This window comes from Leptodactylus fuscus, chromosome 2, assembly GCF_031893055.1.
Source record: "Leptodactylus fuscus isolate aLepFus1 chromosome 2, aLepFus1.hap2, whole genome shotgun sequence".
In the NCBI taxonomy this organism is placed as follows: Eukaryota; Metazoa; Chordata; class Amphibia; order Anura; family Leptodactylidae; genus Leptodactylus; species Leptodactylus fuscus.
This window is the reverse complement of record NC_134266.1, coordinates 182,794,846-182,820,365: the sequence shown is the minus strand read 5'-3', so window position 1 is coordinate 182,820,365 and position 25,520 is coordinate 182,794,846. Positions and strand designations below refer to the sequence as shown.

Genomic DNA, 25,520 nt, shown 5'->3' with positions numbered 1-25,520 from the left:
CTTGCTACTGCCATATAGTGCCAGTTTCTGACTGGTAATTCAAAGAATATATTGGGGTTACGTGCACCCACAATTTTTGCTACTGGTATATAGTGCCATTGTCTGACTGGGAATTCAAAGAATATATTGGGGTTACAAATACCCTCATTTCTTGCTACTGGTATATAGTGCCATTGTCTGACTGGGAATTCAAAGAATATATTGGGGTTACAAATACCCTAATTTCTTGCTACTGCCATATAGTGCCAGTTTCTGACTGGTAATTCAAAGAATATATTGGGGTTATAAATACCCTCATTTCTTGCTACTGGTATATAGTGCCATTGTCTGACTGGGAATTCAAAGAATATATTGGGGTTATAAATACCCTCATTTCTTGCTACTGCCATATAGTGCCAGTTTCTGACTGGTAATTCAAAGAATATATTGGGGTTATAAATACCCTCATTTCTTGCTACTGGTATATAGTGCCATTGTCTGACTGGGAATTCAAAGAATATATTGGGGTTATAAATACCCTCATTTCTTGCTACTGGTATATAGTGCCATTGTCTGACTGGGAATTCAAAGAATATATTGGGGTTACAAATACCCTCATTTCTTGCTACTGCCATATAGTGCCAGTTTCTCACTGGTAATTCAAAGAATATATTGGGGTTATAAATACCCTCATTTCTTGCTACTGGTATATAGTGCCAGTTTCTGACTGGTAATTCAAAGAATATATTGGGGTTATAAATACCCTCATTTCTTGCTACTGGTATATAGTGCCATTGTCTGACTGGGAATTCAAAGAATATATTGGGGTTACAAATACCCTCATTTCTTGCTACTGCCATATAGTGCCAGTTTCTGACTGGTAATTCAAAGAATATATTGGGGTTATAAATACCCTCATTTCTTGCTACTGGTATATAGTGCCATTGTCTGACTGGGAATTCAAAGAATATATTGGGGTTATAAATACCCTCATTTCTTGCTACTGGTATATAGTGCCATTGTCTGACTGGGAATTCAAAGAATATATTGGGGTTACAAATACTCTCATTTCTTGCTACTGCCATATAGTGCCAGTTTCTGACTGGTAATTCAAAGAATATATTGGGGTTATAAATACCCTCATTTCTTGCTACTGGTATATAGTGCCATTGTCTGACTGGGAATTCAAAGAATATATTGGGGTTACAAATACCCTCATTTCTTGCTACTGCCATATAGTGCCAGTTTCTGACTGGTAATTCAAAGAATATATTGGGGTTACATGCACCCACAATTTTTGCTACTGGTATATAGTGCCATTGTCTGACTGGTAATTCAAAGAATATATTGGGGTTACAAATACCCTCATTTCTTGCTACTGGTATATAGTGCCATTGTCTGACTGGGAATTCAAAGAATATATTGGGGTTACAAATACCCTCATTTCTTGCTACTGCCATATAGTGCCAGTTTCTGACTGGTAATTCAAAGAATATATTGGGGTTACGTGCACCCACAATTTTTGCTACTGGTATATAGTGCCATTGTCTGACTGGGAATTCAAAGAATATATTGGGGTTACAAATATCCTCATTTCTTGCTACTGGTATATAGTGCCATTGTCTGACTGGGAATTCAAAGAATATATTGGGGTTACAAATACCCTCATTTCTTGCTACTGCCATATAGTGCCAGTTTCTGACTGGTAATTCAAAGAATATATTGGGGTTATAAATACCCTCATTTCTTGCTACTGGTATATAGTGCCATTGTCTGACTGGGAATTCAAAGAATATATTGGGGTTATAAATACCCTCATTTCTTGCTACTGGTATATAGTGCCATTGTCTGACTGGGAATTCAAAGAATATATTGGGGTTATAAATACCCTCATTTTTTGCTACTGGTATATAGTGCCATTGTCTGACTGGGAATTCAAAGAATATATTGGGGTTACGTGCACCCACAATTTTTGCTACTGGTATATAGTGCCAATTTCTAACTGGGAATTCAAAATGCGCAAGGCTCCCGGAAAGGGACATGGACGAGGCCGTGGGCGAGGTCGGGGGAATGGTTCTGGGGAGCAAGGTAGCAGTGAAGCCACAGAGCATCCCGTGCCTACTCCTGTGGGGCAGCAAGCATTGCGCCACTCCACAGTGCCAGGGTTGCTTGCCACATTAACTAAACTGCAGGGTACAAACCTTAGTAGGCCCGAGAACCAGGAACAGGTCTTGCAATGGCTGTCAGAGAACGCTTACAGCACATTGTCCAGCAGCCAGTCAGACTCTGCCTCCTCTCCTCCTATTACCCAACAGTCTTGTCTTCCTTCCTCCCAAAATTCCCAAGCTTCACAGAACAATAACCCCAACTGTCCCTGCTCCCCAGAGCTGTTCTCCGCTCCTTTCATTGTCCCTCAACCTGCCTCTCCACGTCACGATTCTACGAACCTAACAGAGGAGCATCTGTGTCCAGATGCTCAAACACTAGAGTCTCCTCCATCTCCGTTCGATTTGGTGGTGGATGACCAGCAACCCACCCTCATCGACGATGATGTGACGCAGTTGCCGTCAGGGCATCCAGTTGACCGGCGCATTGTGCGGGAGGAGGAGATGAGACAGGAGTTGGAAGAGGAAGTGGTGGATGATGAGGACACTGACCCGACCTGGACAGGGGGGATGTCAAGCGGGGAAAGTAGTGTGGATGTTAAGGCAGGTGCAGCACCAAAAAGGGTAGCTAGAAGCAGAGGCAGAGGTCAGCAGCTTAGGCGAAGCCAGGCCACACCCGGAATCTCCCAAGATGTTCCAGTTCGTACCCAGCCCCGAAAAACTCCCACCTCGAGGGCACGTTTCTCGAAGGTGTGGAGTTTTTTCAAGGAATGCGCCGAGGACAGATATAGTGTTGTCTGCACAATTTGCCTCTCGAAATTGATTAGGGGCTCTGAGAAGAGCAACCTGTCCACCACTTCAATGCGCCGTTATTTGGAATCCAAGCACTGGAATCAGTGGCAGGCAGCAACGGCAGGACAAAGGCCGCCTGCCGTTCACGCCACTGCCACTGCCTCTGCCACTGCCTCTGCCTCTGCCACTGCCACTGCTGACTGTGCTGGCGATGCACTCCAGAGGACGAGCCAGGACACCACTTCATCTGCCTCCGCCACTTTGTTGACTTCTCCCTCATCCTCCCCTGTTCCTGTCTTATCTCCTTCTCCTGCACCATCAAAGGCACCATCAGGCGCTTCTTTACAACAACCCACCATCTCTCAGACATTGGAGCGGCGGCAGAAATACACTGCTAACCACCCACACGCGCAAGCCTTGAACGCCAACATCGCTAAACTGCTGGCCCAGGAGATGTTGGCGTTCCGGCTTGTTGAAACTCCCGCCTTCCTGGACCTGATGGCAACTGCGGCACCTCGCTATGCCGTCCCTACTTCTCCCGGTGTGCCGTCCCCGCCTTGCACCAGCACGTGTCACTCAACATCAGGCGGGCCCTTAGTTCCGCGCTTTGCACAAAGGTCCACTTGACCACCGACGCGTGGACAAGTGCATGCGGACAGGGACGCTACATTTCACTGACGGCACACTGGGTGAATGTAGTTGAGGCTGGGACTGCTTCCCAAACTGGCCCGGTGTACCTCGTCTCCCCGCCTAACATTCCTGGCAGGGACACGAGAAGAACACCCCCCTCCTCCTCCTCCTCTACCGCCTCCTCCTCCGCCACCGCCTCCTCCTCCGCCACCGCCTCCTCCTCCGCTGTTAGATTGACCCCAGCTACGAGTTGGAAACGTTGCAGCACTGGCGTTGGTAGACGTCAGCAGGCTGTGCTGAAGCTGATCAGCTTGGGGGACAGACAGCACACTGCCTCCGAGGTGAGGGATGCCCTCCTCGATGAGACGGCAATATGGTTTGAGCCGCTGCACCTGGGCCCAGGCATGGTCGTTTGTGATAACGGCCGGAACCTGGTAGCAGCTCTGGAGCTTGCCGGACTCCAACATGTTCCATGCCTGGCCCACGTCTTCAACCTAGTGGTGCAACGTTTCCTAAAGAGCTATCCCAATGTTCCAGAGTTACTGGTGAAAGTGCGGCGCATGTGCGCCCACTTTCGCAAGTCGACAGTAGCCACTGCTAGCTTAAAATCTCTCCAGCAACGCCTGAATGTGCCACAACACCGGCTTTTGTGCGACGTCCCCACATGCTGGAACTCAACGTTTCAGATGTTGAATAGAGTGGTTGAGCAGCAGAGACCTTTGATGGAATACCAGCTACAAAACCCTAGGGTGCCACAAAGTCAGCTGCCTCAGTTTCACATCCATGAGTGGCCATGGATGAGAGACCTTTGTGACATCCTACGGGTCTTTGAGGAGTCCACAAGGAGGGTGAGCTCTGAGGATGCGATGGTGAGCCTTACAATCCCGCTCTTGTGTGTTCTGAGAGAATCCCTGATTGACATCAGGGATAACTCAGATCACACAGAGGAGTCAGGGATAGCATCCGATCCGTCACAGCTGGAGAGTAGGTCCACACATCTGTCCGCTTCACTGCGTTTAATGGAGGAGGAGGAGGAGGAGGAGGAGGAGGAGGAAGAAGAGTTGTCCGATGATGTGATGGTGATACAGGAGGCTTCCGGGCAACTTCGAATCATCCCATTGTTGCAGCGCGGATGGGTAGACATGGAGGATGAGGAGGAAATGGAGATTGAACTTTCCGGTGGGGCCAGAGGAGTCATGCCAACTAACACTGTGGCAGACATGGCTGAGTTCATGTTGGGGTGCTTTACAACCGACAAGCGTATTGTCAAAATCATGGAGGACAACCAGTACTGGATCTTTGCTATCCTTGACCCCCGGTATAAAAACAACATCTCGTCTTTTATTCCGGTAGAGGGGAGGGCCAATCGCATCAATGCTTGCCACAGGCAATTGGTGCAGAATATGAGGGAGATGTTTCCAGCATGTGACGTTGGCGGCAGGGAGGGCAGTTCCTCCAGTAGGCAACCAAGTTCTCACCGGTCCACACAAACGAGGGGCACACTGTCTAAGGTCTGGGACACCTTGATGGCACCCCCTCTCCAAAGTGCCGCCACGGAGGGTCCTAGTGTCACCAGGCGTGAGAAGTATAGGCGCATGTTGCGGGAATACCTTTCCGACCACAGCCCTGTCCTCTCCAACCCCTCTGCGCCCTACACGTATTGGGTGTCGAAGTTGGACCTGTGGCTTGAACTTGCCCTATATGCCTTGGAGGTGCTGTCTTGTTCTGCCGCCAGCGTCCTATCTGAGAGGGTGTTCAGTGCAGCCGGTGGCATCATCACTGACAAGCGCACCCGTCTGTCAGCTGAGAGTGCCGACCGGCTCACTTTGATAAAAATGAACCACCACTGGATAGAGCCTTCATTTTTGTGCCCACCTGTGTAAAGCACCCCAACATGAAACTCCATGTCTGTACTCAACCTCTCCAATTCCTCCGCATCCTCATACTCATCCACCATAAGCGTTGCACAATTCTGCTAATACTAGGCTCCCTCCACCCTGATTTCCCCCAACTCTGCTGGTTAGAGGCTCCCTCCACCCTGATTTCCACCAACTCTGCTGGTTAGAGGCTCCCTCCACCCTGCTTTCCCACAACTCTGCTGGTTAGAGGCTCCCTCCACCCTGCTTTCCCACAACTCTGCTGGTTAGAGGCTCCCTCCACCCTGCTTTCCCACAACTCTGCTGGTTAGAGGCTCCCTCCACCCTGATTTCCACCAACTCTGCTGGTTAGAGGCTCCCTCCACCCTGCTTTCCCACAACTCTGCTGGTTAGAGGCTCCCTCCACCCTGATTTCCACCAACTCTGCTGGTTAGAGGCTCCCTCCACCATGAATTTGCCCAAACTGGGCTGTTTAGAGGCTCCCTCCACCATGAATTTGCCCAAACTGGGCTGTTTAGAGGCTCCCTCCACCATGAATTGGTCCAAACTGGGGTTTTTAGAGGCTCCCTCCACCATGAATTGGTCCAAACTGGGCTGTTTAGAGGCTCCCTCCACCATGAATTGGTCCAAACTGGGGTTTTTAGAGGCTCCCTCCACCATGAATTGGTCCAAACTGGGCTGGTTAGAGGCTCCCTCCACCATGAATTTGCCCAAACTGGGCTGTTTAGAGGCTCCCTCCACCATGAATTTGCCCAAACTGGGCTGTTTAGAGGCTCCCTCCACCATGAATTGGTCCAAACTGGGGTTTTTAGAGGCTCCCTCCACCATGAATTGGTCCAAACTGGGCTGTTTAGAGGCTCCCTCCACCATGAATTGGTCCAAACTGAGCTGTTTAGAGGCTCCCTCCACCATGAATTGGTCCAAACTGGGGTTTTTAGAGGCTCCCTCCACCATGAATTGGTCCAAACTGGGCTGGTTAGAGGCTCCCTCCACCCTGATTTCCACCAACTCTGCTGGTTAGAGGCTCCCTCCACCATGAATTGGTCCAAACTGGGCTGTTTAGAGGCTCCCTCCACCATGAATTGGTCCAAACTGGGGTTTTTAGAGGCTCCCTCCACCATGAATTGGTCCAAACTGGGCTGTTTAGAGGCTCCCTCCACCATGAATTGGTCCAAACTGGGGTTTTTAGAGGCTCCCTCCACCATGAATTGGTCCAAACTGGGCTGTTTAGAGGCTCCCTCCACCATGAATTGGTCCAAACTGGGGTTTTTAGAGGCTCCCTCCACCATGAATTGGTCCAAACTGGGGTTTTTAGAGGCTCCCTCCACCATAAATTTGCCCAAACTGGGCTGTTTAGAGGCTCCCTCCACCATGAATTTGCCCAAACTGAGCTGTTTAGAGGCTCCCTCCACCATGAATTGGTCCAAACTGGGGTTTTTAGAGGCTCCCTCCACCATGAATTGGTCCAAACTGGGCTGGTTAGAGGCTCCCTCCACCCTGATTTCCACCAACTCTGCTGGTTAGAGGCTCCCTCCACCATGAATTGGTCCAAACTGGGCTGTTTAGAGGCTCCCTCCACCATGAATTGGTCCAAACTGGGGTTTTTAGAGGCTCCCTCCACCATGAATTGGTCCAAACTGGGCTGTTTAGAGGCTCCCTCCACCATGAATTGGTCCAAACTGGGGTTTTTAGAGGCTCCCTCCACCATGAATTGGTCCAAACTGGGCTGGTTAGAGGCTCCCTCCACCATGAATTTGCCCAAACTGGGCTGTTTAGAGGCTCCCTCCACCATGAATTGGTCCAAACTGGGCTGTTTATAGGCTCCCTCCACCATGAATTGGTCCAAACTGGGATTTTTAGAGGCTCCCTCCACCATGAATTTGCCCAAACTGGGCTGTTTAGAGGCTCCCTCCACCATGAATTGGTCCAAACTGGGGTTTTTAGAGGCTCCCTCCACCATGAATTGGTCCAAACTGGGGGTTTTTAGAGGCTCCCTCCACCATGAATTTGCCCAAACTGGGCTGTTTAGAGGCTCCCTCCATCATGAATTGGTCCAAACTGTGGTTTTTAGAGGCTCCCTCCACCATGAATTGGTCCAAACTGGGGTTTTTAGAGGCTCCCTCCACCATGAATTGGTCCAAACTGGGGTTTTTAGAGGCTCCCTCCACCATGAATTTGCCCAAACTCTGCTGGTTAGAGGCTCAATCCACCCTGATTTTCAAAACAAATGTTGGTGCCAACCTCAACTTACTACAAGGGCCAAATTCACTGCTGGTGACAAGCTCTCCTCACTGCAAGTGCCAAATACACATGTTTCAAGGTGTTTTCCTACTGTCAGAGAGGTGGTATTGAGTGTGTAAAGTGTGTAGTTGTTAGGCTGTGATGTTGGGGTAATAGAGGGTCTTTGGTGTGTTAGATGCCCCCAGACATGCTTCCCCTGCTGTCCCAGTGTCATTCCAGAGGTGTTGGCATCATTTCCTGGGGTGTCATAGTGGACTTGGTGACCCTCCAGACACGGATTTGGGTTTCCCCCTTAACGAGTATCTGTTCCCCATAGACTATAATGGGGTTCGAAACCCGTTCGAACACACGAACATTGAGCGGCTGTTCGAATCGAATTTCGAACCTCGAACATTTTAGTGTTCGCTCATCTCTACTGCTGAACAACCCTCTTGAGTGATATTGTTGTTTTACATTTTAAATACATATCACAAGGTGATTATTTATTGCCCTAATCAGTGATTAAGATTTCAACTATCTAGGGATAATGCGCTAGGTATTGCGCGGTGCTCTTTGTGTTTTTTTCTGATTTTATGAAGAGGCCTGCTGCAAACTTCATATTTCTTGTGCTACTCTTGAGGATCTGTCAGCAAACTATAGCCTGTGTCAGTGCTAACTACCCTCCACCATACAAATAGTTTAAGTTTGAAAGCAACTTTCCAAGAGTTGATATTGATGGCCATGTGTCCATTTCACTATATTTAAAGTACGAATATTTAAATTATAAATTTATATAATAGATAAAAAGTACAATATCATGCAATATTCACTCTGTCCACTAAAGCCTAATAGTAGCTTTGCACTTGGCATTTTGTAGCATTTTTTTTAATTCATCGGCAACCTCATTTACATTATAAACAACACAGACAGGATCACAATAGAACTTCACATATATACACATAACACCAATAGTGAATCACTATTATATTCACTATAGATAGATAGATGATATTACAGCTCATTTACTACCCCTCCCTATACAGAACATGCCTAGAAAACTCTCCAGTAAGTCAGCTCCAGTATATTACTGCCTATGGCCATGACTACACTGTACAGCTTATCACTAAATGCTGTTAATAGTGCAGAGGAGAAGCTGGTAGGCCCCATAATCATGTACAGAAAACAGAATAAAAACAGATTAGAAGACAGTGATACATTTCACTATCTGCTTTCAATAAATAAATAATTTGTCAATACATTCCTTCTAAGTATCTCAACCAATCAGGTAATGTCTGTTTAGTGTACGGAAGTGTATGTAACTGAAAACAGATGGCTTTGTCCATTGTGTAGAGGTTATACTTTGCTAATGCAGCTCAGCTCTGAAGTTCCAGGGGATTGCAATAGTTATTCCCTCACCTAGGGGGGTGATTTTCACCGGAAGATTTTGCAACATGAAACAAGATGGACTCTTCTGTTATAAACGGTCAAACCCTGGGGTTAAATGAAGTGATTTCATATGCATGTTTTTTTTATAATGCTATGCATATATTCCAATATCTTTTGGCTCGTTTTGGCTATAGTTAGTTTGTTAGCCTCTGTGTGGGGTTGTGAATGTGAGATCTCCTGCATAAACATCCTCATGGGGGGGAAGGGGCAGAGGACACTATGCTGCTCTTCTAAATCTTATTTTTTGCTTTACTAAAGACACCTCTAATGATTCATTGGACCTAATGAGTTTCTGATTGATGAAATGTGACAGTGGCATTTTTCAGTGTGCTTATTGTGCACATTAGGGGGAGTTTTTGTGAAGAGGCAGAAACTATGGATGCTCCGATAACTCCTTCCCTGTGAGCGCACTATAGACATTGATGCGGGATATCATCCTACTAATCCTACTAATATTATAAGTGTGAAAGTTTGTGTTTGGATGTTTGTGAGTTTGGATGTTTGTTCCTCAATCACGCTAAAACGCCTGGACGGATTTGCATGCAATTTTCCACAAACATAGTTTTCCCTTAGGATTGAGTCACAGGCTACTTTTGGTGCCACTAAACATTATGGCTTCCTAGCAGGAGACTCACAAAAGCAGGACTCCTAGCCCCAGCTATAGACTCACACACACTGCCTTGCATTTCCTGCCTCAACCTGCCTGCACACTCCTTACTGTCACCTCAGGAGTAGCCCTCACTCTACTCACTCACATTTACATATAGATTTCCACTATATAACAGATCACATTGTCTGTATCACTACATACACAATATAACAGATCACATTGTCTGTATCACTACATACACAATATAACACATCACATTGTCTGTATTACTACATACACAATGTAACACATCACATTGTCTGTATCACTACATACACAATATAACACATCACATTCACATTGTCTGTATCACTACATACACAATATAACACATCAGCTATAGACTCACACACACTGCCTGGCATTTCCTGCCTCAACCTGCCTGCACACTTCTTACTGTCACCTCAGGAGTAGCCCTCACTCTACTCACTCACATCACAATATAACACATCACATTGTCTGTATCACTACATACACAATATAACACATCACATTGTCTGTATCACTACATACACAATATAACACATCACATTGTCTGTATCACTACATACACAATATAACACATCACATTGTCTGTATCACTACATACACAATACAACACATCACATTGTCTGTATCACTACATACACAATATAACACATCACATTGTCTGTATCACTACATACACAATATATCACATCATATTGTCTGTATCACTACATACACAATATAACACATCACATTTGCTATCCCACCAAACTTTTTAAAGCACTTTTACAGTTTCACACGTCTGTGTCCGCTCAATTCTCAAATCACCGCAGACGAAGTCGTGGATAAAAGCTAGTATTATAAATGTGAAAGTTTGTGTGTTTGGATGTTTGTGAGTTTGGATGTTTGTACCTCAATCACGCTAAAACGCCTGGACGGATTTGCGTGCAAATTTCCACAAACCTAGCTTTCCCTTAGGATTGAGTCATAGGCTACTTTTTGTGCCACTAAACAACATGGCTTCCTAGCAGGACACTCACAAAAGCAGGACTCCTAGCCCCAGGCGAACTACACTGCACTGAGGAGGCCACACGCACACTTCCTGCCTACACATCACTACAGTGCTCAGAAAGCCTGGCCCGCCACAAGTCTATGCCGGCATTCCACACTCATCCCAGACCCTCAAACTTGCCTTCCCTACCTTGCTTTGCCTGCTCAGCGGTAAGTTCCAGGCACACATGCTCCTGCTCTTTCTCCAGTCTCCTCCGCCCTAGCGTTTCCCCACAGCCCGCCGGCTAGCCCATACGGGCAGGCCCTCCACAACATCCCCAAAGAGTAACTGGCTCTCTGCTACACCCGGAGGCCTTACAATACAAGTGTCCCCCCCCCCCCCATGCCTTCAAAGTTGCAGGCCGGCTCCTGGCTGCTCACCTCCCACGAGCCGACCTGTTCCGCTGACCACTGGGAGCATACTGCAAGCTCCCACGTCTGTGCTTACAAGACTACTATCGCGGCTGGTCTATAGACAGCCGCGATAATAGTACCGCACACAATCTCCCATAGACGGCAATACACGTGTATTGCCGTCTATGGAGACTTGCACTCACTCAAAAAATGTTCAACTAAGAATAAAATAAAATGACACAAACACATCACGCTCCCACGTCTGTACTTTAAATCCTACTATCGCGGCTGGGCTATAGACAGCCGCGATAATAGTCCCACACACAATCTCCCATAGACGGCAATACACGTGCATTGCCGTCTATGAAGCCTTGCAATCAAAGGTTTGCAGCCATTAACATTTAACCCCCCCCCCCCCCCCTCAATGACCCCTTTCCCATACCTTCTAAGTTGCAGGCCGGCTCCTGGCTGCTCACCTCCCACGAGCCGACCTGTTCCGCTGACCGCCGGGAGCATACTGCAAGTTCCCACGTCTGTGCTTGGAATAATAGTACAGGACACAATCTCCCATAGACGGCAATACGCGTGTATTGCCGTCTATGGAGACTTGCAATCACATGATTGCAGGTTCAAACCCCTAAGTGGCACTCAAAAAAACTTCAACTAAGAATAAAATAAATGACACAAACACATCACTAACACATGGACAAAACTACTGTAATGCATATACATATCACACATCACTAACACACGGACAAAACTACTGTAATGCATATACATATCACACATCACTAACACACGGACAAAACTACTGTAATGCATATACATATCACTGCCTCCTATGGAGACTTGCACTCAAACGATTGCAGGTTCAAACCCTATAACAATAGTCTGTATTACTACATACACAATATACAATATCTCATTTACTGGCCCACCAACATTTTTAAACTACTTTCACACGTCTGTGTCCGCCCAATTCTCAAATCACCGCAGACGAAGTCGCGGGTAAAAGCTAGTTACCATATAAAACAGGCACCAGGTCCATTTTATTGATCAGTGGATTGTCTGGTCATTTTTTGCACACACAGTTTTCTTTCTTCCTATGAGTAAGGACATTACAGTATATCCACATATGATATTTTCAGTGGCTATACTCATAGGACAAATGATTAAATTCTAATACACCTTATTTGGCCAAAGAAGATTATACTGTACTACAAGTGTTTTACATTGATGTGTACTACTAGGCCTGAGGTCTATTGGCGATATATCATTTGCGTGATTCACTTTCGCAATTTTATTAGCTTAGTGTGGATAGTATATACAGTTTTATTGGCATACTTAATGACATTTAACTTTTAGAATTACCCAGATATGGAGGAACTCTTGCATATTTTTATTATTTTGCAACTCAGCTCCCACTCATTTTACTTTTTAAAGAGAATGTGCGTTGCCAGGAAATTACTTATTCATTAAATCACATTTTTATCTCAAACAACTTTTTTAAGAATTATAGTGTTGTTTTTCATTTTGCAAAAGTAACATCTATATTTTTTAAAAAAAATCCTAAAAATCTTGCAATTGCAACTTTTGCCACTAAGCCTAAAATACTGTGTGACTTCCTGTTTCCTATTCATTTGAGTGTGAGTTTGCCTGTGACCTAAGCAGAGGTCATTGTATAGATAGGTAAATAGGTAAGCTGTGAAATCACCTATTGTGACTTGTATTCTGTATTATATTCTGTATCTTATCTAGATATAAATGATAACTGTAACCATTACTGTGCTGATAAGTGAGCTGAAGGAAAACTAACAATTAGAAGCTGAAATATAGGGAAAACTGGTGAAAAATGCAGAATACAAGTCATATAATGATCATATGTATTGCCATTTCTCATGTATACACAAATTAAATGATGGTTACAGGTAATAGATTTATTACAATGGGGGACATTTATCAAGACTGGTATTTCCTACTCCATTCTAGATCCCATGTGTTCTGGAGTAGAAGTGTGCCTTATTTACTAAAAGGCATGTGCATACCATTTACGGAGGGTTAATCTTGGCTCTTGCCTGTCTTGTCTTCAAAGCAGTTAAGTGATACATGAGGATATATGTGGTTAGGTCTAGAGAGAACAAAGTAAGTTTTATGAATGGCTTTAATAGATCACTTGGTGAGCAAGACCTTGTGGCTTCCTTCAGAGATGGTGGTGCAGCAATGCTGCCATATGAATAACAACATCTATCTAAGTTCCTTTCCCACTCCATCTCAGTTTGAAGTGTCATATGGTCATGTAAGGTTGAGATGATACCTGGTGTCTTTTGGGCTAGTATTAACTGAACGAAGTGAATGGTATTGGAGAGATGGTAATGCTTAGAGTTAGGGGGACTATACTTTGTAATAAACTGTTGGCATGATTTGACTCAGCTGAGGAAATATTGTAGAAGTGCATTAGTCCTTTAAGTCTACCAACTGAATTAAGAGAGCTGTAACCAAGGGTCAACGTCCATGTTAGGTCAGACAGGGATCAAAGTGGATGTGGTAGACCTCAGTTTATGTATATGATTTAGGTTCCTCCAAAGAGTTAGAGTGATAATAATACAGTGAGGTTTCTCTCGTGGTGTGCTTGGAGTGGGGGTGTTGGGTTCCACCCAAAATATGATATATAATGTCATTGGAGCTACTAAAGCCAGCTGTAAACACAACAGAGCTAACTGAAAGGTAGTAGTAACTGAGAATGGGGCAAATTGGGCCAGTTTACTGTATTAAGGCAAAAACACCACAGCAATAAATGCTGCCTATTACATTACCTGCAAATGTATGGGGTCCAATCCACACATTGCAGAAAATAATCTGCAGCGGAAAAGCTATAATTTAAAAAATGGCGGCAATGGCTTTTTCTGTATAGGTCTAATAGAGGCAGAAAGTCCGCAGAGGAAAACTCAGCAGACTCTGTGAAAAAAGCTGCAGAAAAAAAAACATGATGCATATACACCACAGTCTTTTCCGCAGCGTTTTTTTTTTTTTTTTGCAACAATTCACTCCGCTCCAATTTCTCCCTGCTCTGGATATTCTAACATTGTGGCCATATTTTTTGTGAAATCTTCAATAAACATTTCCAAACATAAAAAAGGCACATGCAACTTATAAATTAGGCTCATCCTCGTAGTGACTTTATAACAAACACGACAGTCAAAACATTTTAACATGATCTAAACATCTAACTCTGGCTATAACATTTGTTCTTTTTATGACATAAAGGATACTATTCTCATGGAATGCAGTATTTATAGACAATTCCAGACAACTCATAAAGGCTTGATAATAGAACAAAATGTACTCCCCTCTTACCAAGACCATGGAAATTACAGTTTATGTGCCTTAAAGATATAATATTTAGTACTTTGAATTCACACATTGTATTTCAAGTCAGCAAAAAGACAATGGGCCATTCTTACAGAAAACAAGAATCAATAGACATGCTTTGTTCTTTTATGTACACTTCTGTGTAGTGGTTTAACCATCCTGTGTATTATGGTTGCTCTGAATACCTTAAGTAGAACCTCAATATTAATAAAAGAATGTTGGAAGAATAAACTTATGACATTTCTTTATTTTACCTATCCTCATACTTCACATACATAAGATACAGTAACTTTTTAGATTTGTTCAGTTAGCTTTATTGTTACATTTCCTATAGTGCTGGGCTTTGCTTAGGTGTAATATGTTGGGGTATAAACTATGATATCCCTACATTGTGCAGAAGTCAACAGTACAACTATGTTTGATGCTGTAACTGAAGTAATTTACTACCATATGCCCTCTTAAAGAAGCACTCAAGCTGAAACACGCTTTCCATCACCTGATTGTGTGTCACCCTTCAGGCTTCTTCCAAATATACTGCTCTCATATCCCTACAAGTGAGCATCTCCAGAGCTTCTCATCAGACATCATCTTGGTTTTTACATTTATTTTTCTCTTTACTCTGCTAGGAATCCCATGATGCTTCACATGCCTCACAACAACACATGGACATCTAAAAAACTGTACTATATCTAAATGTTGGGTTGGGGGCAGTGTAACTATCCTTTTCTCTGTATTTTCCTAAACAGTCTAAGACCCAGTTCACATCTGCGCATGGGTTTCTGTTCGGGGAGTCCGCTTGGGGACCCCTGAACAGAAACCTAATCCACATAAAAAAGTGATTACCCAAGGAAACATGTGGACTCCATAGACTATAATGGGGTCCGTGTGGTTTCTGCTTGGTTTCCGCACGAAAATGTGGAGAGAAAAGTGCTGCTTGTAGGACTTTTCTTTCCACATTTTTCATGTGGAGAAGTGAACGGACTGGCCCGAACACAGATGTGAACTAAGCCTTAGAAACTAACACAGATCAAAAAATGCAAAACACGTGTGGTTTCAAGAAACACGTGCACTAACATGAGATAAAATGGTACATTTAACAACATCCTAATATTTTTTTATACGTGCATTTACAAAATACAATTCAACATTATTATGGTAGTATGTGCACTCACCCAACCCTATTCTCATGCTCTATGTGCAGTGTGTCCTGAGAAATCTAGAAAAGAAAAGTTATATATTAGCATACATTTGCTTGATATAAGAAGAATTGATTTATATAATTGATTTATATAAATTGATTTATATAAATTGATTTATTGATTTATATAAATATTGTATTTTGTTCTTAGGGTGGCAAGTCATACACGGGACCTTGTGGAGGACGAGATTGTAGTGAAGGATGCCAGTGTTACCCAGAGAAGGGCAGCCGTGTAAGTACTAATGTCACAAAATGTTGTTATAGTTTTTTTTATGCCTTACAGTCTACTTTTATATTGTTTTTAAAGCATTAAGATTTTCAACTGAAAACATGTTAGGTTGAGAGGCAGAATTGCTGCGGATTCCTTCTGTAACAAGTCTTCCACACGTCTGCCTGCTTAGCTATTTTTGGTACATTTATAGTATATTCATGCCCATATTTAACAGACTTGTGTCCCTTCACTGCTGCTGCAAATGGGGATCAGGAGACCCCTGGTTATCTAGATAGTTGTCCCAGAGATGGGACCTGAATCTATTAGGCATTTATAGCATATCCTGAAGAGTCAATTCACAGAATGAGATTAAGGGCCCTGCTTGCAAGAGCTTACAATGCAAAGGAGCGTGTCAGAGCCCTAGCTTTTCAAACCTAAACTGACATGCACCACCTGCACTTGAACCTCATTTGTATATTTTTAATAAACTGCTTTTTCAAAGGAATGGCGTACTGTTGAACTATTTAAGGTTTAATGGTACTCAGCATAATGTCTCTTAGAAAGCACTATGGGTAGTTTGATATTGAGTTTCCTGGGCGACAGACTCCCTTTAAATAAATAAGGCTATGTTCACATTACATTTGCAGTTCATATTCATTGTTTGCACTGAAATGGAAATTTCCTAGGGCATGCATCAAACATATTAGCACTGTTTACCAGTGTGTTCTTTTCATTACTGTTGGGTAGCCATATGTTTTTTTTAATTTATAGAAATGTGCTGACGACTGTTCATTTGTATATGGTGACATTCCGCAAAAAAAAATATAAATGGACCCAAGTAGAGTCTCTGTCAGTATCCCATGTTCCACTTTAAGCTAGCCTACACTTTAGATACTCTAATATTACGGGCAGCAGTAGATGTGTTTGGCTCCTCCAATGACAGTAAAATGCACACTGATCTGAGCATGCAAGTGTATGGGTTTGTCCGGGGTAATAACAGTCAGTCACACAAGTAAATGGATAGTTTAAAGGCGAGCAGAGACAAATACTGTAGTTAACCCCATGGAAACAATGGATATTAAGTATTTGATAATTTGTTCATTCTGTATTCTTAAAAGGACAGTAAACTATCAAAAATGGTCTTGAGTATGGAACAACACTGGCTGTAACAAAATGGCAGGAAGCCTTCCACTATTTCCTCAGTTTGGCACTAGAACGTGATCCTCACTCAGTGTATTACTGTGCAGCTTTTGTTGACCTTTATGAACCTAGAAACCTTAATTCATGTCATTTCAATATTGTGAAACCTTCCTGAACCATCTTATTCTTGAATGACATCACTATTTTTACAATATTATAAATTAGCTGACCATTTACCTAAACCCTCTATCTATAACCAGTTCCAGAAACCAACCACTTCCAGTGTATTCTGTAATGAGAGAGAGGTGTAGAATTTATGAAAGTATTGTACTATTTCTGATGGTTTAGCAGCCATTTTATATGCCTGGTGTAAATTTATATATTACCATAAATTGACATGTGATACCTATATATACCAGTTACACATATTAGTGGAGATGTGCTAAGCAAAGTCAGTCAAAATTATCATGTGATTCACACTAAAAACTATTTAACATGCCTTGTTCAAGTATTTTAAATACCCTTTTAGACAATTACAGCTTGTATGAGAAGGCTATGTGGCTTATGTGAAAAGGGTTTAATATGTGCTGCCTTGCACTACAATGTGTGCCAAAGATGCATGAAAATTTTTACCCCTTTCTTGACTTCAACTAAGCCAACTAATAAGTGGTGCAATGTAAGACTAGTTAGTCTAACAGATTTATCAAACAGCATTAGACACTTCGAGAATTTTGATGCATTTAAAGAGGACCTTCCATGTTCTTGGATACATGCGGTTTTATACACCACTAGAAAGCCAACCGTGCGCTGACGTCTTTCTCGTTATATGCCCCAGGGCTGAATATGTTGGTGCTGTTAGTTTCTGCACCGATCTCAGCCCCCTGTCAGAATGGTGTTCCTGACAATCTTACTGGCCAATGAGGAAGACCCCCTTCCTTACAGTACTCATTCATAGCCTTATACTGTCAGAGGAGACATTCCGTACAGTCGGGGGTAAGGGGGTGTTCCTCACAGCTCAGCCCTGAGTGTCATCCAAGTGCCTCCGTCCCCCACTGATTTCAATGGGGTTCCATTCCAATGTCACAGAGCAGCATAGGACCAGCTCTACAATCATCAGATTGAAATGGAGCACTAGACACTCTATCAGAAGAACCTCGGTCTGCGCACTCAATTGTGTTCATGAGGCCTTTCTCTTTAGCTATTCAAAACAATCTGTTCTCTCTTTCATGTCTTAAGTTTGTTTAATGCCATCCTATCTCAAGTAAGTGGTGACAGTTTACAATTTATGGTATGCAGGACTCTTGTATTTTGGCACTCTGTTTATGATTGTACCAGCACTGCACAGACTTTTTAAAAGCGTTATCACTAACACTGACATGTGGAATTTTGCCTGAGAAAATTAATGCAAATGACTTCATGAAACTATATATTCTAAAAATAGTTCATTCATTATTAGTAACATTTATATTTTAAAGGAAGTTATCATTGGCTATATCATTTTTTAAATAAGCATATCTTTACATAGCCTTTGGAAAGGCTATTCTAGGCATACCTTACAATCATTGATCTGCGTAGCTGTTTTTGAATTAGACCGGTTTTCTTGATATGCTTCACGGAGCACCAGAAGCCTTATCACTGTTCCCCGAGCATCGCAGCATCATCAGCCTTCCCCAGTTCTCACTGCCTCCTTCTTTACAGATGATTCCTTCTCCTATGGTTCTTCACTGCTTCCAGAGCAGCTAGTCACGTACAGCGCATGTGCGAGATTTTAATCGCGCTGTATGAGACTAGCTACTCTGAAGGAAGAGGTGAAGAACTGTAGGAGGAGGGATCGTCTGTAAAGAAGGGGTGAGAACTGGGGAAGGCTGATTATGCTACTGTGCTTGGGGAACAGTGAGAAGGCTTTTGGTGCTCCATGAAGAGTAATTAGCATATCAAGAAAACTGGGCCAATTCAAAAACGACTGCGAGAATCAATGAAAGAAAGGTTTGCCTAGAATAGCCTTTCTAAAGGTTATGTAAAGATATGTTTATTTAATAAATTATATAGCCAATGATACTGTAGACTCCCTTTAAAATATAACTGATATGATGAATTAACTATTTTAGAATATAGTTTCATAAAGTCACTTGCATCTTGTTATTTTTCTCAGGCAGAATTCCACGTGCCAGTGTTAGTGATAATGCTTTTAAAGCCTGTGCTGTGCTGGTACAATCATAAACTGTTCAATAAACCAACACTTGGCTGGTCCTGCAGGAGCATTTGTTTTCACCTATGATCACAGTACATAGAGGCTTGACAACTTTTATGTTAGGGGACAGAGCAGGGTGACAACAAAAGGTGAAAATGGGGACATAGGCAGGTGTGGCCATGCCACAGAAGCAATCCTATTAATATTATAAAGGTGAAAGTTTGTGAGTTTGGATGTTTGTGGGTTTGTGTGTTTGGATGTTTGGATGTTTAGATGTTTGTTCCTCAATCACTCAAAACCCGCTCCACCGATTTGGCTGAAATTTTCCACAAACATAGTCACTACACTCGATTGCGCAATAGGCTACTTTTCGTCACAATAGCACACATACGTTTTTCCCAGGACCCCCACAAAACCCAAACTCACATCACTATTTCTGCAATCTCACATACTTTGGACCATAGCAAGCCACAAAATTCATATTACCCTCTACAGCAGAGGTCAGCATGCCAAGAGTGGCACTGGCTGCCATATTTCACTGGCACACCAGCAGCCCAGGAACTGCAAGAGTTAAATTAAGTCCGAGTCTCTTCAGTGGGCTGCTAGAGCTCAAGCATAAGGACACTCCCCTTTGAGAGGGGTGCAGGAAACCCAGGGGGTGGAGCTTAATCGCTCAGGTCTGTGCCTGCTATAGTGGTCTGCATCCTGCTAACATTCCCCGAGGAGAAGAGGAAGCTGCTAGCAAAGTGACACTGAAAAACACACAGGTACATAGGATTACTGTTCTCATTAATGTCCGGCATTTGGGGTTATTAGTTTAGTCTTAGTAACTCCATGTGCCTCACATTAATAGGAATAACCCCCATCATGTCCCTCATATTAACCCCTGTGTGCCTCACATTAATAGGAATAAACCCCATCATGTCCCTCATATTAACCCCTGTGTGCCTCACATTATTAGGAATAAACCCCATCATTTCCCTCATATTAACCCCTGTGTGCCTCACATTATTAGGATTAAACCCCATCATGTCCCTCATATTAATAGGAATAAACCCCATCATGTCCCTCATATTAACCCCTGTGTGCCTCACATTATTAGGAATAAACCCCATCATGTCCCTCATATTAACCCCTGTGTGCCTCATATTAATAGGAATAAACCCCATCATGTCCCTCATATTAACCCCTGTGGGCCCCATATAAGGGTTACTAATAAACCTCAATAATGAAGATACTTAACTATTACCTCCAAGTCTCTCACATATCAGTAACTCTTACACAAGGGTTAATGTGAGGGACATGATGGGGTTAATTGCTATTACTAAGAGGCGCATGGAGTTACTAAACTGTCATGCACAGGGCCAGACTTTATGTGGCTGCTCTAGAGTATCCTGTGCCCAAAACTGACATGTACTGGCGGAAAATAACAAATCATACAATGTCGTATATCGAAGTATATTAACCTGAAATACCTCTGTCCCAAAGACACTATGTACAGTTTATACCAACACCGTATAGCAGCTGAAATACAAATTACATTCAACACAAAAGTCTCATGTGCTCTCAGAATTACAGCAAAAACAAGATACACAGTTACATTTCATATCCCATACCTTATACACAGTATGAAAACCTTACCCGCGCCTGTATATACCCACTTCTACAATCACCGCAGACGAAGTCACGGGTACCAGTTAGTATGCATATAAATTAAAAGTTGATTTTTTGGGGCGAAAAACCAAACACTAACGTGAAAAAAGGTATGATCGCTATATCAATAATGGTCCCTACAACAGTATTTAAGAGGTTCAGAATCAAATGCGTTGGTGGTAGACTTCCATTAAAAACACAATCTTGCTCAGCCAAAACGAGTTGCTTTCCTAGAAGGAGGTGTTTCTTTTAGAATATAGTTAGATCAGAATATTAAATACATGAACGCCTTGGTTCTAGCATGTATGGTGAAGTAAGGAGGAATAGCTGTTGACTGAATGAGGGTTCAACTAATGCTCTCAAAAATGTGTGGCCTGCCATATTCATAATGTACATTTAAGCCTACATTTTACTCACACAGCTTGTTTGTCTACAAAGATATATGGGCACCTTAAAATTCACTTAACCTTTCAAAAAATTTTACATAAATCAATAGTACTGTGTGCGTGGGAGTAAAACAATTTCTAGTTATTAAATTACTTATAGTCTGCAGTTCTATAAGTTTTACGCTTTGCATGCGCTATCCATAGTTTGGTTTTCTCTCTCAGCTAGAGGAGGAAACTGGCTCCTAGACACCGCTCACAATACAATAAATAGAGGAGAATCTGCTTCATAACTCTTACTAGGAAACAGCTCAGGACCATGCAGGACATATATAGAGAAGTACTGATTTGTATTGATGTGAGTATATTATTTTGGTTGTAGAGTGAAAGTCAGCTTAGCAGAGGGTGGGAGCAAAGAAATCGGGTAACATGAGTAGATCAGTCACACTGATAAGATATATTACAAAGTTTCTTATTGTCTCCTGTGTTATTCATTTATATGAAGTTTGTTAAAAAGTTAGTGATCATTTACGTAAAAAATATAGTTCTGTCTTTCACCTTTTTCAGCATTGTGTATTTCAATAGAAAATGAATGATAGTTTATAAAATATAGTGAATATGTATAAGAGCATAATTCTAAGTCAGTTCTTAACTCATAGCCAAGAAGCTGGGGGTTTTATTATAAGCTGTGGGAAATGTTCTGTGACAGTCCCATAAGTGAGACACATGCAAGGAAGTCCCTGTCTCCTCACAAACTCTTACTTTGTCCTGTTGGCAGAAATTTAGAGTAGTATGCTTCCCAGAATAAACAAATATCAAAGAACTGAAAATTCTTCCATGACATATTATGAAGCATCACAAGTTAAACACTATTGATGTCAGATTATTACAAGCTATCCCACTTACTTAGTTAAGTGCAAGTTAATAAGTTCACATGAATTACAGTGTTGTGACATGTAAATAGTTTCTATGCAATATAGTGTTTATTCAACTGTGCAGAGTTCCCTAAGAAAAGGATATTTCAGGAAGATGCTTACAATAAAATTGCTGTATAATGATGTGACTGGGTAAATCTAAGTGCGCTGTCCTTGTATGGCTTCACCATTCAACTGGATAATCCACTTTTAGAAAACAGCTGGCCTAGGGGGACCTTGTCATTTACGGTCACATTGAGTCCTCCAAAGAGGAAGCGACTGTATCAAGCAACTTTGGTTTATAGAGGGGGATTTTGGACACACAAACCCTCTGTATGTCCGAATATGGCAATTTACCAGTAATATTACAGAGACCACACAATCTCATTCCTCTAACAGCAGATCTAAGATTTGTTGGTTACCTTTGCAGACAGAAGAATGTGGGAAAACTGCTTTACCAGTTGTGTGAAATAAATTACACAGGGGGAAAAAACATTTTAAAACATGCTCAGAATGTTTTAAAATCTAAAAAGAAACAATACTCAGTGATTTCCACTACTCCCTTTCTGATGCTTACCAGATTTTCTTTGGGCTCTACTTCCTTGTTCCATCTTGACACACAGGAAATTCCTTTTTGGGCAATTACTTGCTGAGGTCAGTCAAAACTGTGCCCATTTATTGGTTCAGTGTGTGTTTATTGGTATTTTCTATGAGTTGATCTGGGACTAGGAAATTAAGGCCGGCAGAGGGCTTGGTAAGTGTCAGAACAGAAGCAGAGAGGTTTAGGTGAGGTGAGTAATGCTTCTTTTTTTTGTTTTTAATGCATTCTGAGCCTGATTAAATTTTTTCCCCCTGGACGACCCCTTTAAGCCTCCTTCTCCCTTTATGATTTACCAATTATCAATAAATGGTTTGAAACGTTAGTTTTAGATGTAAATTGTCATTATTACAATTATTATACACACATATTCCTTGTTTAGAGTTTTACAGAGTCAGCAACACATCTCGTATAAACAGGGGCTCTGGGTTTTTCTTTCAGAAATAGGTAAAGTCCAGCCCTCAGATATCTCCAAGTAGAGGAGTGTTTTCTGACTACGTCTTCATTCAGCCATGGTAGAAAAACCCTCCTGCTCTTGTGATCGGTCTCTTTCCTACCTATCTACAGCTTATATACTATCCATAGGATTGGTTGGAGATAAATTGCTACTTTTGGAAAACCTCTTCATGGTTGAAGCCCCACATTCCGAAAAACGCTGCATTTTATATTGCAACACATCACATTGCATCACATTAGAGAAAAAAATCCACAGCAGAAAAGCTGCATTTTCAAAAACATCCACTTTGCAGGAGGTCAATTTCCTGCAGAAATGCAATGAAAACTGCTGTGGACAGGCGTTGTTTTTTTCGCAGAATTTTTTGTGCTGTGTTTTGTTATGTGGGGCCTTAGCCTTAAAGCAATTATGATAATAGGCTGATTTGCTTTAAAGAGAAGTTGTATGGCGAGCATTCAACAAGGAGAATAACTTTAAGCAGCAATAATCAAAAGTTCCTTAGTACTGTATATGGTTTTAGACTTTTACACGGTAATTATCATTGTGATTACAAAGAAACCTAAACATTTAGAACTATAGTTGATACCTACATAAAATATGATGGAAGACAAGGAGAATATTAAGTATAAAGATAAATTACTGGGTTTTTACTACTTTGCTACTTGTATGTATTTTATACAGTTGAGTTTCTTAAAATAGTTATTTGATGCCATTTTCTAACATAATGCCATGTAATCCTGTACAAACATGCCTTAAAACCCAATGCCAATAAATTATCTTTCCACGACTCATTCTATGATCTAAAAGGACTCATTTTCAAGAGCGTGCTGGGGTGTATGAACCTTTAAGAGTAAAGTGCTTGACACTTATGGATTAGGTATTCTAGGATACAGAAATATTTTTGTTCAGACACTTATTGACTTTAGTGATAAAGAGATATTTCACATTTCTTAGAAAGTAACACAAAGAGCTATTACATAGTTAGCAGAGGCTCAAAATGGGAAACTCCATAGCTTCTTTTAAACATGTTGCCTTGTTACAGACAGTAACAAAACAAGACTTCTACTGACCCAGACTCTCATTTACAACTGCCCCAAGTCTCAATTGTCTGTTGTACCAAAAGGCCCTTTGATTCATAATCCTGTCTGGACATAGAACACAAAAAGATCAATAGTTTTGTGTGAATGCCAGCAGCATCAGTAAATTCCACTTAGAGCAAATCCAGTCATAAAAATATTTTTTTCCTCTAGGCTGAAAGGAGCGCCTCCCTAGGGATTGTTGACATGAAAATAATCATCAGAAACTCGGAACATTTTTTTTTACACCAAAATCATTTATGGAAAAAATACAGCATATATAACATCTGCATGTTTGTCTGTACTGTGTGATATGCATTGATGGACTGGGATGTCTCTGGCCCACCAATGTAATTGATTGTAGGGTCTGAAGAGGTAGTGGAGGAGGCTGTGGGCAGGAACAGGGATCGGTAAGTTGATAGTGGCCTTTACCAGCTGGACTTATCCATTGAGTAACAGCCTATTATAAAAGCAGCTCCGGGCCAGTAGGTGCTGGACCCCGGTGGGTCAGTCTAATCCTGGTGTTATGCAGATGTGATGCTAAGCATAAAATACACAATTTGGGGCTCTTTTGTTATTTGGTAACCTGCATTCTAGATACTTTTTTGTTTGAGAAGACCACCACCACCACAAAAGAACATTTTCTGTGTAAACTTGAGTGGTTGGCTCATAGAGGTTTCACTGTATTTAGTATCTGTAACGTTTGGAATAAGCAATGCACAGCAAAAACTGAGCTGCTTTTAATGATTCTAACAGTTTAGCTGATGGTAATACCATATACAAATACTTCTACAAATATGCTCTATTATGCGTTTGAGGAAAGCAAACAGAAAGATGAAGACGTAGGGAAGCTCTGTGAAGATACCACATAAGTGTATAAACATTGTTGTATATTTTTTCTGCACCAGTCTCTATCTCTGTTCTGCATGTTAATAAATGGGTGTGGACTGTGAGTTACAGAACTCTAGTTCATGGTTCACAGTTTCTGGCAGAACAGTCTGCATCATCTGTATAATCTTCAGGGACACTGCTGTGTGTGTGTGAAGGCACCTGTTTAACAGGCCGGAGGTTGATCACATTAATGGAAAACACATAAAGTATAGATTTCTCAACAAAATTAGTCACACACAGATGTAAATGTGCATCTGCATTGTCATGTCCCTTATGGCTGAACTTTTTGTTAGTGTCAGCGTGTGGGGAAGTAATGTCCAAAAGCCTGAGACTGTTAATGAATATTCTCTACTTTGCATTACTTTGTAATTTT

The 25,520-nt window shown here is 42.1% G+C and overlaps 1 protein-coding gene across 1 annotated transcript in view; it reads left to right on the top strand.

Annotated features, from left to right (window-relative positions):
- The window catches only part of COL4A2 (collagen type IV alpha 2 chain), a 177,135-nt gene that overhangs the window by 33,520 nt on the left and 118,095 nt on the right, over window positions 1-25,520 (top strand). The window contains exon 4 of the mRNA XM_075265276.1: window positions 15,788-15,868. Within this exon, the coding sequence (XP_075121377.1) occupies window positions 15,788-15,868 (81 nt within the window). The remainder of the gene's footprint in view (window positions 1-15,787; window positions 15,869-25,520) is intronic.